General features: G+C 50.8%; 1 protein-coding gene across 3 annotated transcripts in view; it reads right to left on the bottom strand.

Annotated features, from left to right (window-relative positions):
* Positions 1–3,019: 3,019 nt before the first annotated feature.
* The window catches only part of GABBR1 (gamma-aminobutyric acid type B receptor subunit 1), a 29,275-nt gene continuing 16,724 nt past the window's right edge, over positions 3,020–15,570 (bottom strand). For all 3 annotated transcript variants that reach the window (XM_061147294.1, XM_061147293.1, XM_061147295.1), the window contains 12 exons: positions 13,876–14,118; positions 13,194–13,257; positions 11,670–11,747; positions 10,153–10,303; positions 9,556–9,688; positions 8,135–8,251; positions 7,924–8,031; positions 7,419–7,512; positions 6,589–6,716; positions 5,450–5,578; positions 5,121–5,264; positions 3,020–4,422 (listed from right to left, as the gene is read on the bottom strand). In XM_061147294.1, coding sequence (XP_061003277.1) covers positions 4,249–4,422; positions 5,121–5,264; positions 5,450–5,578; positions 6,589–6,716; positions 7,419–7,512; positions 7,924–8,031; positions 8,135–8,251; positions 9,556–9,688; positions 10,153–10,303; positions 11,670–11,747; positions 13,194–13,257; positions 13,876–14,118 — 1,563 coding nt within the window. In that variant the 3' untranslated portion in view covers positions 3,020–4,248. The remainder of the gene's footprint in view (positions 4,423–5,120; positions 5,265–5,449; positions 5,579–6,588; positions 6,717–7,418; positions 7,513–7,923; positions 8,032–8,134; positions 8,252–9,555; positions 9,689–10,152; positions 10,304–11,669; positions 11,748–13,193; positions 13,258–13,875; positions 14,119–15,570) is intronic.

Here is a 15,570-nt window from a genome sequence, read left to right as displayed (position 1 = left end):
ACCTGAAGTACAAAATAAGAGAATTTCTTGCTTCAAAAACCAGAGAGAATAAACTCTCCAGAGTGGCCTAAAATTACAATGGACCGTGGGAGGAACTACAGTTGGCAGGAAGGGTTAGGTGTGGGACTACTGCTGGCCCTGAAGCATCCAGAAGCAACCAAAGACCCAGAAAGAGACTGAAAGACAGCAAACAGCAAGCAATGCCTGGGTGATGGGCCCGGGTGGGTAGAAAGTACTGTGTGAGGTGCCATGAACACTTGCTTTGGAATAGACAGACCAGATGCGGTGGATCTTTCTTTCCAAAGAAGGTTGCAGCAACATATTTATCCCATCCCACGTGTTCTTTTCACAGTGGGACTGATGCTCAGCCCACCATGAAGTGGGGTCCGTTCTTCCTCTCCTTCAATCTGGGCATGGCCTTGTGACTGCCCCAACCACTGGGGATTCAGCAGAAGTGATGCTATGTGACTTCCAAGGCTGTGTCAGAAAAAAGTTGGGCTTCAACACAGCTGGCTCAGACCCTTGCCTTTGGAATCCAGGCACCATGTTATAAGGAATCCCAGACTGCATGGAAAGGCAAGGTGTAGGGGTTCCAGCCCACAGTCCCATCTCTAAACCCTTCTGAGGATCCAACCCCCAACCTTCAAATCTCTCCACTGTCCTGAGTTCCTGACCCACAAAACCATGAGACATATAAATGGTTATTTTCTTAAGCCACTGTTTTGGGGTAACAGGTTATGCAGCAACAGACACTAATTCACTCAACCTGGATGCTCATCAACTGTGTGACCCTGGACCAGAGTATTCCTCTCGGCGTTGCAGTCTCCTTGCCAGAAAACAGACATGAGCACATGACACCTTCCCTCGGCACAGCCCTGAGCAGCAGAGCTGACAACTGTGAGATGCCCACCCTCCGGGCTGTTCTCTCAAGCTACCTTGTTTCATTTACCAGCCTACTTACTTTAACTTTCCACTTTGAGAATGTACATCCCACAAAAGCCCATCTAGCCTACTGCTCTGGTGTGGTTTAGTCACTAAATCGTGTCTGACTCCTGCAAACCCATGGACTGTAGCCTGCCAAGCTCCTCTGTCCATGGGATTTCTCAGCAGGAATACTGGAGTGGGTTGCCATTTCTTTCTCCACAGGATCTTCCCAACCCAGGAATCGAACCTGGGTCTCCTGCATTGCAGGTGGATTCTTTATTGACTGAGCTACAAGGGAAGCCCTGTCCACTGCTCTACCCCAAGGCCTAGACAAGCACCTACCACCATAACTTCCCCATCAAAACCTGACTGACTGAAAAAAAATAGTAAAACTAACATAGCAGCAAAGTCTTCACAAAATGCTTCCTGTTAAGTGATCAGGGCAGGGAGGCAAGAGACCAAGTCAAGGCAGAACAGGGGCCACTGAAGTCTGGCAAGCAGTCTAGAGTTCAAGATGTTCTACAGTCAGATCTGAAAGCCCAAGGGTGAAGCCCACCCCGACCCAGCAGGGCTGGAGAGGCCAAGGGAGCTCTTCCCAGAACTGCTAAGTAGTGGTCACACACCACCTGGCAACACTTCCCTCTCGAACCAGGCGTCTCTGCTAGCCCTACCATTCGACCTGGTCCCTGTCTGTGCTCCTACCAGCCAAGAATGTCTGGCTTAACCGTGGCACAGCAGAACTAACCCTCTGTAATCTGCAGCCCTGCTAAGTGCAAAGAGGGTTTCCCAGGTGGCTCAGTAGTAAAGAACCCACCTGCCAAGCAGGAAATGCAGGTTCAATCCCTGGTCGGGAAGATTCCCCCAGAGAAGGAAATGGCAACCCACTCCAGTATTTTTGCCTGGGAAATCCCATGGACAGAGGATCCCAGCAGGGTATAGTTCACAGGGCTGCAGAGTCGTACACGACTTAGTGACTAAACAAGTACAAGGAAAGTTCCAGGTGGTAACTCTGGTCTTTCCTGTTCTGCCCAGGGCTGGGAGGTAGCTCCCACTGCTGCTTCTGAAGCCAACTGTCCATTTTCTACACTACCAGCTGACCTCCTCCACAGGCCTCTTCTCTTTGCCTTGAGCATATTCCACTGTGGGATGAAGGGCAACTCGATTCAAATCCTAGTGATCCAAAGCAGATACTCACAGTGGAATGGTTTTCAAGTACTGGTCCAAAATTTAACCTCCCCTGCTCTTGGGAAACTTCAGAAATTGGCTATTAAACAGGGTGGTGAAATGACAGGGCCCAACCAATCCTTGCAGCTCTTTCAGAAAAAAAATATGAAAATCACTTTTAAAAAATCAGTGCTATGGGGAAGGAGAGAAACTGAGCTTCGGGGGGAAAAAAAACACCACTTCTCCAAGGGGACACAAAAAATTACAAAATTGTCGAGCAATGTTTTGTTTTGTTTTGTTTTCATTGGCCATTGAGGACTTTCTTGCAAGCTCCTGTCAAGATGCTCAGAGTTCTCTGACTTTTCAGGCTGGAAACACCCCGGGACCATCTAATCCGCTACCTCCGAACGGTCGTATTTTTTTATTATCCTAATTCCTAGGAGGAATTGTCCTCACATCTGTTGAGCCACATGCTCCAGGCTCCCAATACATGCCCATCACTGTCAGAGACCTCATTAAACAGTGACAGTGGCTTGTTTACCCAACATGCTCCGTGAGCCAAGAACCACCGTGAGCACTCGTCCTGGCATCCACTCTGTGGAGAGATAGATGTGAAGATGGTGGTGAGGATGATGACTATTACCTTCACAAGTGAGGACGTGGAAAATAGAGATTAGGAATGTTTTATGTACGTGTTAGAATCTGAAGCTCTGGTAGTTTTGACTCCAGCCTACACTTTTAACCAGTTATGTCACCTCTCACTAATCTCAGCCCTAACTGTGTCCTGCTTTGCCCTGCTAAGCCCTCAATGGATCAATACAATATCTCTGTCCATCCCTCCACTGAAGTGCCTTTTCATCAATGCGGGGGGGCCCCCAGAGCCTCCCTCCTTGGGCTGAAGCCCACTTGGTTCACAGTAAGGGACGAGGTGCTGAGTCACTCCATTCACTGGTTTATTGAGATTTGGGGAGATCCTTCCCCCAAGACACCACAGTGCAAAAAGGACACCATCTCCCACCACACAGGACCATCTTCTGCCTCCACAGTCAGGGGTGCCTTCCTTTGGTCAGGATTCTCACCAACTACCCACTGCAAGCAGCTCCCCAAACCTGTCCCCATTTCTTCTCCCTTCCTTCCCTCAGAAAAATACAAAACCGAAGGGAGCACTTTGTAGAGGAGGACTTTGAGTGTGGACCGAGGGTGCTCCAGAGCGCAAAGGAGAGCAGGGTGAGTGCGAGCAGAAACCGAGTGTGATGTAGACCCAGATGTGGACGGCCCCACCAGATGGGAATCGGGGGAAAGTGTGTGACAATGTGCAGGGTGGGTGCATATGGCTCTGCTGGAAGAACACAATTTTAAGGTGCAAAAAGAAGAGGGTACACGAGGGCACACAGGGCAAGTGCACAGATAAACCTGGACATGTACAAATGGCACACGCCCACCCACACAGCTCTCCCAAGGGCATATCCATGACCATGACAGGGGCACAGGCAGTCGTGAGGGAAGGGAATACAGCAGGGCACGTGTGGCCACAGGAAGGGTGGAGAGAGCACATGTGAAACCACATGTGCAAACAAGAAAGTGAGAACAGTGAGGATAGATGTGTGTTGGGAAGAGGGAAGGAGCATGTGAGCCTTGACAAAAAGAGTGCCTTGCAAAAGCTAAATTCAAGAGGGACAAAACGTGTGGCTGTGTGGAGGGCCAAGGGGTTGGAAGGAGATGAGGATGGTGAGAGAAATGGCCAGGCCCTGTTGCCACAGAGAGCCCTCTGGGGAGGCCCCTGCTGGTGGGAGCAGAGCACAAAAGCGAGGGGGCTGCCGGGTTGTCGTGGCAACCAGAGGAAAAGAAGAGGGGGCGTGTCTCGTGAGGCACCAAGGAGCCAGTGAGTGAGAAGCTTCAAGCCGGGTACAAACTCGATTATGAAGTAGAGATAGACAATGATACGAATGAATGAGAGAACAGGGCCCGGCTCCCAGAGCACTGGAGACTCAGTCGACGCTGGGACCTGGGACTCTGGGACTCAAGAGGGGCAGGTATTTACAAGAGATGGGATGGAACGGTGTTCTTCCCACCTAGGGTAGGGATCCCCTGCTTCGTCCCGAGCCCCCCTCCCTTCCCCCTCTCCCTCCCCCTATTTGCCTGTCCCCCCTCACACCTCCCTCACTTGTAAAGCAAGTGGACTCGACTTCCATCACAGCTAAGCCGGTCAGGGGGCTCAGGGGGCCCCCTGGGCAGGCCCCCCGAGGGGTCTGGGGGTGTCGGAGGGTGACGCCGGGATCGGAGCTGCTGCCGAGACTGGAGCTGATGGCGCAGTTCAGAGACGCGCTCCTCTTTCTGGAGGAAGAAAACAATCAGGCGAGTGGGAGAGAGGAAATCAGGAAAGGGTGGGAGGAGGGAAGGAGAGGCAGAGAAAAATGTGGGGGAGAGGGAGGGGGAAACGGGCAGAAGAAAGGAACAGGAGCCGTCAGGCAGGAACAGGGAGAGCCGAGAGCACACAGCGAACACAGTGGGGCAGCAGTCGGGATCAGGGAAGCAAAGGGGGTGGGGGAGGGGAGAACGGACCGAGCACACAGCTTCCGCTTCCGGTAGCACACTCCACAGATTAAGGCCAACCTAGTTTGAATACCCCCAGCCTGACACTGCGCTGGCCCCTAACTCCCGCTGGGGGCCTGTAGACAAACACCCTGTAGACCTGCCCAGACCCCTCTCACTAGAGGGTATACTCAACCCCCACAATCGGCCACGCCCAGCCCAGGGCCACGCCCTCGCCTCCAGGAGGCGGAGCCTACAATGCAGTTCCGGCTCCAGAGCCCCTCCACCCGCTGAGACCAGCACTTTACCAGGTTTTTACCTGAGACTGACTCCACCCTTCCCGGGCCTCCTCCACTCTCCCTGGCAGCCTGTCTCTTGAGACCTCCCTTGGTAAATCACGTGCACAGGAACCCCGGTCTCAGGCTCTACCTCTGGAATCCTGACCCCACCCGAGACGTGGGCCTCCCCGACCTGCCGCCACCTCTGCCTTCACCACCCACCTCGGCGATGATCTTCTCCAGCTCGCGGTTCTCCTTCTCCAACAGCCTGGACTTCTCCTCCTCGTTGTTGTTGGTCGAGGACCCTGTCTTCATGGTGTCCTGTGCCTCCGACTGCCACTCCCCTCGGGTGATCAGCCTGCGCATCTGGGAGGGAGTTAGGGGTGTGGATGGGCCAGCAGGGACTGTCAGTGATTAGGTCATGGTGGGTTGCACGGAAGGAAGGAAAACAAGAGGGAGCTGGGCCCAAAACGGAAGAAGTGGGAGGAAGGGAAGTAGGGACACGGAGGGGACAGGGGCTGGAGAGGCTGGGAGGACACCCAGAGCCATACCTTGGGCACAAAGAGCACGACCAGGGTGATATAGGAGGAGAAAACTATGGCGAGGGAGGCGAAGGCGAAGGCGGCATCCTGCTGGCTGGACAGGATCATGGTGACCGGGGCAGTGATGAGGCACAGAACCTGGGGGCAGAGCATGTGTGGGGTCACATACCTGCTGGCTCAGACAAGAGCCAGGGTCTACTTCCCCCAGAAAAGTCTATGGGGACAGGTTCCTGGGGAACTTTCCATTCAAAAAGGACCCAAAGTCGGGATGTGAGATTTGGACCAGAAAGAAGGCTGAGCACTGAAGAAATGATGCTTTCGAATTGTGGAGTACTGAAGAAGACTCTTGAGAGTCCTTTGGACAGCAAGGAGATCAAACCAGTCAAACCTATAGGAAATCAACCCTGAATATTCACTGGAAGAACTGATGCTGAAGCTGAAGCTCCAATACTTTGGCCACCTGATGGGAAGAGCCAACTCACTGGGAAAAACCCTGATGCTGGGAAAGATTGAGGGCAAGAGGAGAAGGGGGCAGCCAAGGATGAGATGGTTGGATGGCATCACTGACTCAGTGGACATGATTTTGAGCAGACTCCAGGAGATAGTGGAGGACAGGGAAGCCTGGAGTGCTGCAGTCCTTGAGGTCGCAAAGAGTCGGACACGACTTAGCTACTGAACAACAACAATAACAAAGTCAGGATCATCCTCAACTCTTGGTTGGTAAGAATCCCAGATAAACTGTCCCAAACCAGCTCCAGCTCTAGGGCAGCCCCTCCCTCCAGACAGGAGCTCCCAGCATCTCTGTACACACATCAGAGTCCTTAAGAGCCAGTCCTGAGCATCCTTGCAGGAAATCTCATTCAGATTCCCAGCTTGGGAACCACAGATGAGGAAACAGGATTTCACCTGTTTCTGCTTCCGCATCTATCTAGTGGGGATGCTAATCACCTCTTCACTGGGTGGTTGTATGAAGATTGATGTTCACTTTATACATTATAAAGTGCTTTTCAAACCCAAGGCATTAGAAAATGTTTTAAGACTTCTACCCAGCTGACCCCACATCAGGCACCTCATTCTTCTCAGACCACCCCCATCTGGGTTGCTGTGCCCAGTCCCCACGATCGATGCCAGGTGTCCAGGGAGCTCACCGCCACATTGTAGATGGCCATGCCCACAGCCCGGTGGTCATTGATCTTCTCGGTGGACACACTCTTGGTCTCATAAGCAAGAAAGATACCCAGCAGCAGTAGCAGCCCCTTGTAACCATAGAAGATGCCTAGGATGGCAGGGAAGGGTTATCTTCCACTCACTATCCCCTTCTCTGTGCTCCTTCTGATGGCAGTGACATGGGGGCCTCCTCTCCAACCCAGCCCCTCTGACCTAGTAGCCCCCTCCCTGTCCACTGCCCCCAGGTCCACCCCACTCGCCCTGACCTCACTGCTTCCTCCTGGGACTAAGAGCCCCATCACACAGGACGATGATGGTCACGAGCAGCTGTCAAGGACCTTGTCAAGGGCTTGAGCCACACACAGTGTCTCACCTCCTCACCCTCTTGAGTGGGAAGATGGCTTTCCATGCTGAGGGTAGGTTTGCCATTTGTGGTCAGAGGTCAGAGTGATGTTAAAAGGGCCAAAGGGGTCTAACCCCTCGCAGCCCCAGTCTCACTCCAGGGAGTGGACCAGACAAGAGATGGAGTGAGGGTGAGGCCACATCACTGGTCCCTCTGATGAACACAAGCTCTGCCTCCTCCCTGAGCTGGACACTAAGCACCTCAGGCAAAAGATCAACTCTCCCCATGCTCAGAAAAGACTAACGCAGAGGCAAACAGGAGGAGGTTCGAACTGAGTTGACATGAGCTCTCCGCCTCTTTTTCCAAAGACCCTCCTCCCTCCAAGCTACTGCCCATTCCACACACACTCCCTCCCCACTAGCCCCCTTTATGGGCATCTCCCCCACCCCTCCCCCACACCCTGCACACCAAGCCATGTGTTCATCTTCTTGGAGCTACAGTGCTCCAGCTGGGGCAGAATAGACACATCAATATCTTCCTTCGGCTCCTCCTTGGCAAAAGTCTAAGGGAGAGACAGAGCCACAGGCAAGATGGTTGCTGTCCTCCCCTCCCCTCCCCACCTCTGCTCAGTCCCAACTCCCAGTTCTGCCCCCTCTTTCTGAAGAGATCCTCAATTCTCATGCCAGATCCAACTCCAGGTCTGGGAACATTTGCCTAAACACCTTATAAGTGCTTGTTCCCCCACTTTCCACGATGTCTGAAAGTCTGCCCATCCTCCCAGATCCCCACCACTTCCTTTTGTCACAGGAATTGAGAGTGTCTGCTAGGGTTCGCTCCAGGAAGCAGGGAGAGCCGCTGAGATACCCAGGGCTGGAATATGGAACCCATGGAACCTCCCATGGGCAGCTCCCGAGGCCCTTCCACCAGTGTGTCCTGCAAGGCCTCCTGACCCAAGCACCTCCTTAAAGGGTACCTCAATGGTCCGGTGCAGGGGGTCCACGATCTGCCAGATGGCGAGGGTGAGGACGTCCATGCCCACCAGCAGGCCCACCGTGGCATACAGTTTCCAGGGCTCCAGGGTCTGAGTCAACACACAGAGTACAGCCCAATATGGGGTGGGGGACAGGGCCTCCCAAGCCCTGAGAGCCTAGGTGCTAGGGGCCGAGGGATTCAGAGCAGCTCACCTTCCTCCACTCTTTCTTTTCCTCCTTCTTTGTGAAAACTGTATGGACCCACCAGATCTTGGTGAACATGGAGCCGTAGCCCAGGCTAAAGCCCAAACCCAGGAGCCAGAGGCGGGCCTAGGAAAGGAGAGAGGGCAGGAGAGAATAGGGCGGGGTAGCAGGTGGATAGTGCCAGCATGGGGCAGGGCTGTAGGAGGGAACAGATGACCAGACTGGCAGGATGCAGCCAGTAGGGGCTGGGTGGAGAGGGCGATTGGGCAGCAGAGAATCTCTTTGCACTTTGCCACCTGGATAATCTTGCTAAAAAATGGGTTTTAATAGCCAGTCACTTCTGACTGTTCCCCAAGGCCTGCAGACTGCAGCCTGAACACCTCCAGATGTGGCATGAGACCATTTACAACATGGACCCACCCACCTTTCCAGCCTCTTCTCCCCCCACACTTTTACCTGCCCCAGACCCTCACCTGCCCCATGCTCCAGCCCTGCTCAGCTGCTTGCTTGCTTATCCTTGCCCTTGATATACTCTCTTTGGTGCCTCTGCTACCCACAGGACACTCCCTCCTTTCATGGAGTAACCCTCTTTTATTTCTCCAGCCAACAAAATCCCCTGCATCCTTCACAATTCACATGCGCCTTTGGTGAGGTCCATGCAGCCACTTGGACAGTCAGCTGCTTTCTCTTCATTCCCTCAGCAGATCCCTGCTCTGATACCTCTTGTGCGTCACTGCTGACTATCTGCTTTCTCACTGTATTGGGTCTTTCTGAAGAATTGTAGGTGTATGTGTGTGCAAATGCCATGTGCCCAGGTGTGTGATCAGGATAGGTACAGAGCAGAGAAGAGTGAGAATGGGCAAGAAAGCAAGGGGCAGTATTTCCCACCAGCATAAGAGAGAACCAAACAAATACTGCCGCTGAAGCCAGGCTTACTCTGCAGCCCCAGAACCTTCCATGTGCCAAGAGTCCCACAGGGCCTCCTCCCTGTGTGAGAGCGGTCCCTTCCCCCCAACTCTCCCTGCTGTTGGTTCAGATCCCTGCCTCCGTCCTCCCCAACCACAACTAAGGCTCCCACGGGAAGTCCCCAGTTCTTGTTCTCAGCCCCCGCGCCACAGACAGGCCACCATTGTCCGAGGGTTCTCTGTGCAGACCCCCTTCCTGCGCCTTCAGTACCTCCCCACCCTTCTCTGCAAGGCATGCCATGGCAACCTTGGAACTGACAAGCCAGCTACAGAATGAAAAAGTCTGGAGGCATAGAAGGAAGGGACAGAGCCAGACAGAGATCAGGGGGCGATGTCAGGAGAACAACTAGGGACAAGGAGGAAAGACAAGGAGGACAGGCAGGGGACGGCGCATCACAGAAGGCGCTCCTGAGGGGGCGGGCCGGAGAGCCATGCTCTGCAGGAGACCTGCCGCCCCCTCCTCACCTGGCAGACGAAGGGGAACTGACTTCTCCCGATGTGGTAACCATCCAGCCCGAGGGGGAAGACGGCGGCTAACGCTAGTGAGCAGCCCACAGCAGTCAGATTATTCAGGTTGGGCTGTGAGTTCTGGATATAACTAGGGCAGAGGCGGAAGGGTGGGAGAGATTGAAGAGCAGAATTACCCTCCTCTCCAGGGAGGCTCAGCTCCCCAAACACCCCACAACGGCCTGACCCCAACCTCAGGGCCGGGAGACAAAGGCAGGCGGCCTTGGAGATGGCATCAGAGACAAAGCCAGTTCGGTCATGGGGGGCCACAGACGGCTTCCTGGGCACAGGACCCTACCACACTCTTTAGAGCCCTAAATTATGTTACCTGATCCCAAAAGCTTTTTTATTTTTCCATTAGCTGCTTTGGAGCAGGGATGGGAGTTATACCTGGCTTCCCCCTTTTTGTTCCCTGGGCAAACAATAATCTGGAGTGGAAACCTCAGAGATGCACGGCCTCAGGAGCTACATAGTTTCCTTCTCACTCCCTTCAAGCAAATGACCATTATCTTGGAGAAGCAGAGAGGACAGGGAAATGTCAGAAGAGAAACTTACCGGACATGGGAGTTATAGATGTTAAAGGACAGACAGACAACAGCTAGAACAATGCCCAGGCTGGAGAGAACGGAGACGGAGATAAAGAGTTTCTGTGACAGGAAGCGGAACGTCTTGATGACCAAGGTCTGGTCAGCTGGAGGGGACCCTCCTACGTGGCACAAGGGAGGGGGAAGAGAAAGGAGGAAGGACAAAGGCATGAAGGTGGGACAGGAGAAAGGGGAGAAGGACCAAGCTGCTGATGGGCACCCAGGTCTTAACTCTGAGGACAAGAGGCCCTAACTGCCCTGAATCAGGGCTTGCTGCAGCCCAAGTGCTCTTTGATTCTGGGGCTCTCAGGAAGCAATCAGATATGAGACAAGAAAATGGAACTAGAGGCCGAGCTGTATCACCAAAGTTGTAGTCTTTTTGTTGTTACCTTTTGTTCTTTGTGTTTTTTTCAATCTTTCTTTCAGGAAAGAAGAATGGAAGGAAAAGAAGGGGATACTGAGAAATAAATTTTATGAGGTCTCTTACAACTCAAATTAGAAGCTGCAAAAGGCAATCATAGAATCATGAAGCTAAAGTGCCTCAAAATAGAGTCTGGCCTCCTAACCTCAGGAGGAATTTTCTTTTAAAAAAAAAAAAAAAAAAAAAACTGATCTGTGATTTTAACCCTGGCCAGGTGATATTCCCAAAGGTGTTTCTCAGTTATTATTAAAGGGAAGCTCAAAGTTGTCACAGAATTCACAGAAAGTGGGGGGAAAAAAGACTAATTTCAATTTGCTGAGCTTTAAAAAAAAAAAAAAGCATAATTTAGGCCATGCAGCATTTATAGCAATACAGAACACTGTCCTAAATTCAAATTATAAAAAAAAAAAAAAATTCAGAACTCCAGCAGTGCTGAGAACTACTAGATTTCAGCTGGGCAGGGCAGATGGCAGCTGTCTTCCATGGCTGTGCCCTTCCCCCTCCTGAAGACACCAAGCCTTTTTTTGATCAATAAAGTCCCCATTTTGCCCACCTTGAGTATCTTTCCCATTTCCTATTATTTAGCCCACCAAACACACAAGGAACATAATTGCTTCCTTTCTTTCCTTAAAAAGTACATTTTAACAGAAGACAATTAAATGAGGTTTTACATCCTCTCCTACAGTTTAAGCAACTGTCTTCCTAAGAAAGCTAAGAGGCAACTTGAGGCTTGAAGTAGCTGATTCAGATATATCAGGTCACCAGAACATCTGGGAAACCCAAATGGAATTTTCATTTCCTGCCCCCTGGACCTAATCCCCAGTCATCCCAGGAATGTACTATTTTTAAGAATGCATTGCTACCCACCACCTATACCCTCTCTAAATACACCAGTCTCTCCTACCCACATCTTGGAGGTTTTATTCCCTTTCTCAGAAACCCAGCCCCTGGTTCATCTCCTTAGGACATTTCAACCCCATGGTACCAACCACCCCACCCTCATTCAAACACAGTATTCGTCAATGGTTCAGAGGGGTTAAAGGAAATTATAGACAGGATCCACTTACCAATCCACTTATCGGTTTTGGACCAGGAAAGGTCATCCTTGGTGCTGTCATAATAACCAATCTTCTTGTAGCTGCCACCTGGACAGATGATAGGAGTAACCACAGGTAGGTGAAGAGTTGATCCCAAGCATTCTCAACCTCCCACTTCCCTAAAGTAGATCTCTATGGTCATATCTGATTCTCCCGTCACCTGAGCCCCCAAAGGATACTTGGAAGGATCTGGGGGCCACTTGAAACAGCAATCTGATTGAAAAGCACTATAGGATAGATTCCAAGGCAACACAAAGAAATTGTTGTTTAGTCACTCAGTCATGTCTCTTTTGTGACTCCATGGACTTGTAGCCTGCAGGCTCCTCTGTCCATGGGATTTCCCAGAATAATACTAGAGTGGGTTGCCATATCCTTCTCCAGGGAATCTTCCCAGTTCAGGGATCAAACTCATGTCTCCTGCATTGGCAGACACATTCTTTACTGCTGAGCCACTAGGGAAGCCCACACAAACAAATAAGAATATCTTATATGCTTTAAGCCCTTCAGTGAAGAATGCTGCACAGGATGTCTGCCACCCATTCCACGGGCTCACACCTCAGGAAAATGTCTCTCACTGTGATTCTGGCTTAAAAATCTTTAAACATGTTTCCGCTATTCTCCCTCTCCTGATAGAATCACAAGATCTATTTTCCCAGAGGCTTTCATTTTAATTTTAGAAATTTCTCTTCCATTGACTTGGCTTCTAATTTCTTAAACAAGATGCATCTGCCTCTTAAAAAGCCACAAATTCAGCCACTCCTAAGATTTCTAGAGCTGCCCCAGTTACCATAACTTTTTCTTCTAAAGCCAACTCATAGCCCTTGGACTGTGGCTGAAGTCTATTCGTCCTTGTCCTGGTTACAAAGATCTGAGAGGATGTAGGAGGTCGGGAGAAGGAAAAGAAAGAAACTTTTCACAGGAGGCCAAGAAATGGTTCTTTTGGCCCTGCTCTAAGAGTCTGAGTAGAGTGGAGTTGAAAAACTAATTCACAAGTTTTGCAAATAACTCAGTGTGAAGTTATAAGCATATACCATCTAGAAAAGCCAAACTAGACATACTGCAGAAAAATTAGACCTAATTGTTTACATATCAAGGAAATGCAATAGGTTCCCTTTAAAAATAGCTTGTTTCCTAGATTCAGCTTTCCTTGAGTCCATGAATATGCCGCTGACAAGTCATGAACCCCTCAAGTCACCAGAGGGAAATTTCTCAAATCAAAATGGGGGCCACTAGGGGAAAAGAATGGTTGTTTTCAATTTGCATGCACAACCACTGAAACGCAAAGAAACTCACCCATGGCTAAGCTTTTTATTATCAGTATCATTATTTAAAAGCTTGAGGAACACGGAAGAGCAGGCATGAGGTAGGGAGGCACCAAGGCAATGCCTTCCTGTCTCCCTGTCTCCTAGGGTTCTCCTCCCAGACGGTATTCCAGCCCAGCCCCAGCCTGGCCCGTCCACCGACCTCCCCATCCCCCCACATCCCTATGCTCACCCTGCAGCTGCTCGATGAGCGTCCATGCCATCCGAGAGCCGCTGGCATCAAACACCACATGGCCCTGAGGGGGAGAAACATGTGGAGGAAGGCAAAGGGGATAAAAGCAAGAGCGAAACGAGAACATCAGGGCCTCTCTGAATCCTTATGTTTTTGAAGTAATTGAGCTTCTGAATGAATTCTATTTATGGCATTTGCCTGCATATAGGACATACCCCAGATGCCCATACCCTAGATTTTAGAAACATTATTCTTTGGAAAAGAAGCTTCACCCAGGAGATTTGAATGGGAAAAATCCCCAGATGGAATACCAGGGGACCTGGCCTCTGGCTGTGTGACCTAAGCAAGTCACCAAGTCCCTCTGGATTCTTATTTCCCCACTTTAAGAGGAATAAGGAGAGGATCTTTCAGGCTGCTTCCTCTTTTAAAATCCTGTAATTTTCATCTGACTCATAAATATCGGGACTGAGAGAAGTGAGGGGAGAGGTTGGAAGAAATGGAATATATCATCGCTCTTCTAGACTTCTGTGGGGTTTTCTGGCTTGGGGGCTTCTACTTCCCTGGTCTAAAACTGATTATTGCAGAGAGGTAACTGAGAAGGCATGTTTCCAGGAGAAGAAGCCTCAGAGAGGTCTCTCCGGATGGGAGGACAGAGGCCAGCAAAGGGGCTGCTGTAACTCACGGAAACACCCTCAAAGGATGAGGAGTTCATTGCCCGGTAGATTTGGTCAGTTATGGTCTGGTTGTTGTAGTTGAAGTCTTCCAGGCGCACACCCGAACGGCCGCCCCCTCCGGACGTCTTGTTGAGGGCCAGTGCCAAGGCCCAGATGGCATCATAGGCTAGGGGTGCCTCCTGGAAGCCTCCCGTCTCCTCAGGGTGTCGTTTTAGTCGTTTGGTCAGTTTCTCCACAAACTCCTGGGATGTCTAGGAAGGGAAGAACAGGATGAAAGGATTGGAGTGGGGTGGGCTTGAGTCTGGCTCTGACACTTTGACTTGAATGGGTGGTTTGTGTTCAAGTCGTCAGATTGAGCCTGTGTACACTCAACATCCCTAACTATACATGCGCATCTAAGATCAGAAGCTACTAGACTAGAGCAGGGGTTAGCTGGGTCCAATGGCCTTAGTGTGCACAGCTGCAAGCTCAGAACTGCAAGCAGAGAAGTTTAATAAATAGATGCTCTGCATAATGAGAGAGAATGAAATGAAAGCAGAGAGAGAGAGCAAAGCAAAGATGTGGCCCCGCCAGTGAGGAGCTGCAGCACTGGTTTTTCTCTCAGCCTTCAGACTCTTCCAACAGAGCTGACGCAGGAACTAACAGCTCCAAGTCTGAAAGAGCCCAGAGAAGGTGACACCACAGCCTTTCTCGCTCTGTCAACCAGAAAGATTTTTCTTTAGCGTGCTAACTTCCTGCCATCCTCGTGTGCTTTCCGTTCACTGTCTCTTGGACGGTTTTCAGAAGACGGGGCTGCAGAAACACCCTTCACACGTTTGAAGTCGATTATTCAATCCCTACCCACACCCCTCCCAACCTTCCATCTTCTTTTTCCAAGAAAGCTAAAAAGAATAAGAGCTCTTTTAACTCTGTCATGAAATGGATCAAGAGAGCTGAATTTCTATACCCGGCAGTAACACTGTTTACCTAAACGACTGCAAGTAAATTGCTTCCTTTTTTGGAACTGTCTTCCACATAATGGGGAAAATCATGTCTGCCCTTCCTTACCTCCCAGAAACCATACCAGGAAAGGCTCAGTGTCCACCTCTTGGCAAGGCACAGCTAATACACAGGGGCACCACACAGCTCTGTCTAGACTTGGAATGTGTTAACATACATACATGGGCTTCCCTGGTGGCTCAGGTGGCAAAGAATCTGCCTGCAATGCAGGAGGCCAACATACACACATACTCTAACAAAGGGATGAATAGATGAATGAAGAATAAATATGAATCTCTGTTCCTGATGCCCTGCCTACTTTCCCTTCTATTCAGCTTTCTGGAGGCACAGGGGAATGGGAAATGCAAAGGATGTGCAATGTGGTGAGCTGGAAACAGCCCAGGATTGAAGACAAGCAGGCCTGCGCTCTGCTCCTCCTGAGGACAGGACCAGAGTCTCTTCTCCTCTTAATCCTCAGCATCCAGCACTGTGCCCCGCCCATTCTGGACAAACAAGTGTCTATAGATGAAGGGAATGAAATGTGGTTATCCATTTATCAACACTCACTCAATGTACAACACCAGGAGTGAGCCCTCTGTAAACAATGGACACTGAGTGTTAATGATGTAGCAGCGTAGGTTCATCAGCTATAAACACTCTGGTGGGGAATGCCAATAACGGGGGAAGCTACAAATGAGTGGGGCAGGAAGCATATAGGAAACCTT

This window comes from Dama dama, chromosome 7 (assembly GCF_033118175.1).
Source record: "Dama dama isolate Ldn47 chromosome 7, ASM3311817v1, whole genome shotgun sequence".
NCBI classification, from domain to species: domain Eukaryota; kingdom Metazoa; phylum Chordata; class Mammalia; order Artiodactyla; family Cervidae; genus Dama; species Dama dama.
This window is presented reverse-complemented; position numbering and strand designations above follow the sequence as displayed.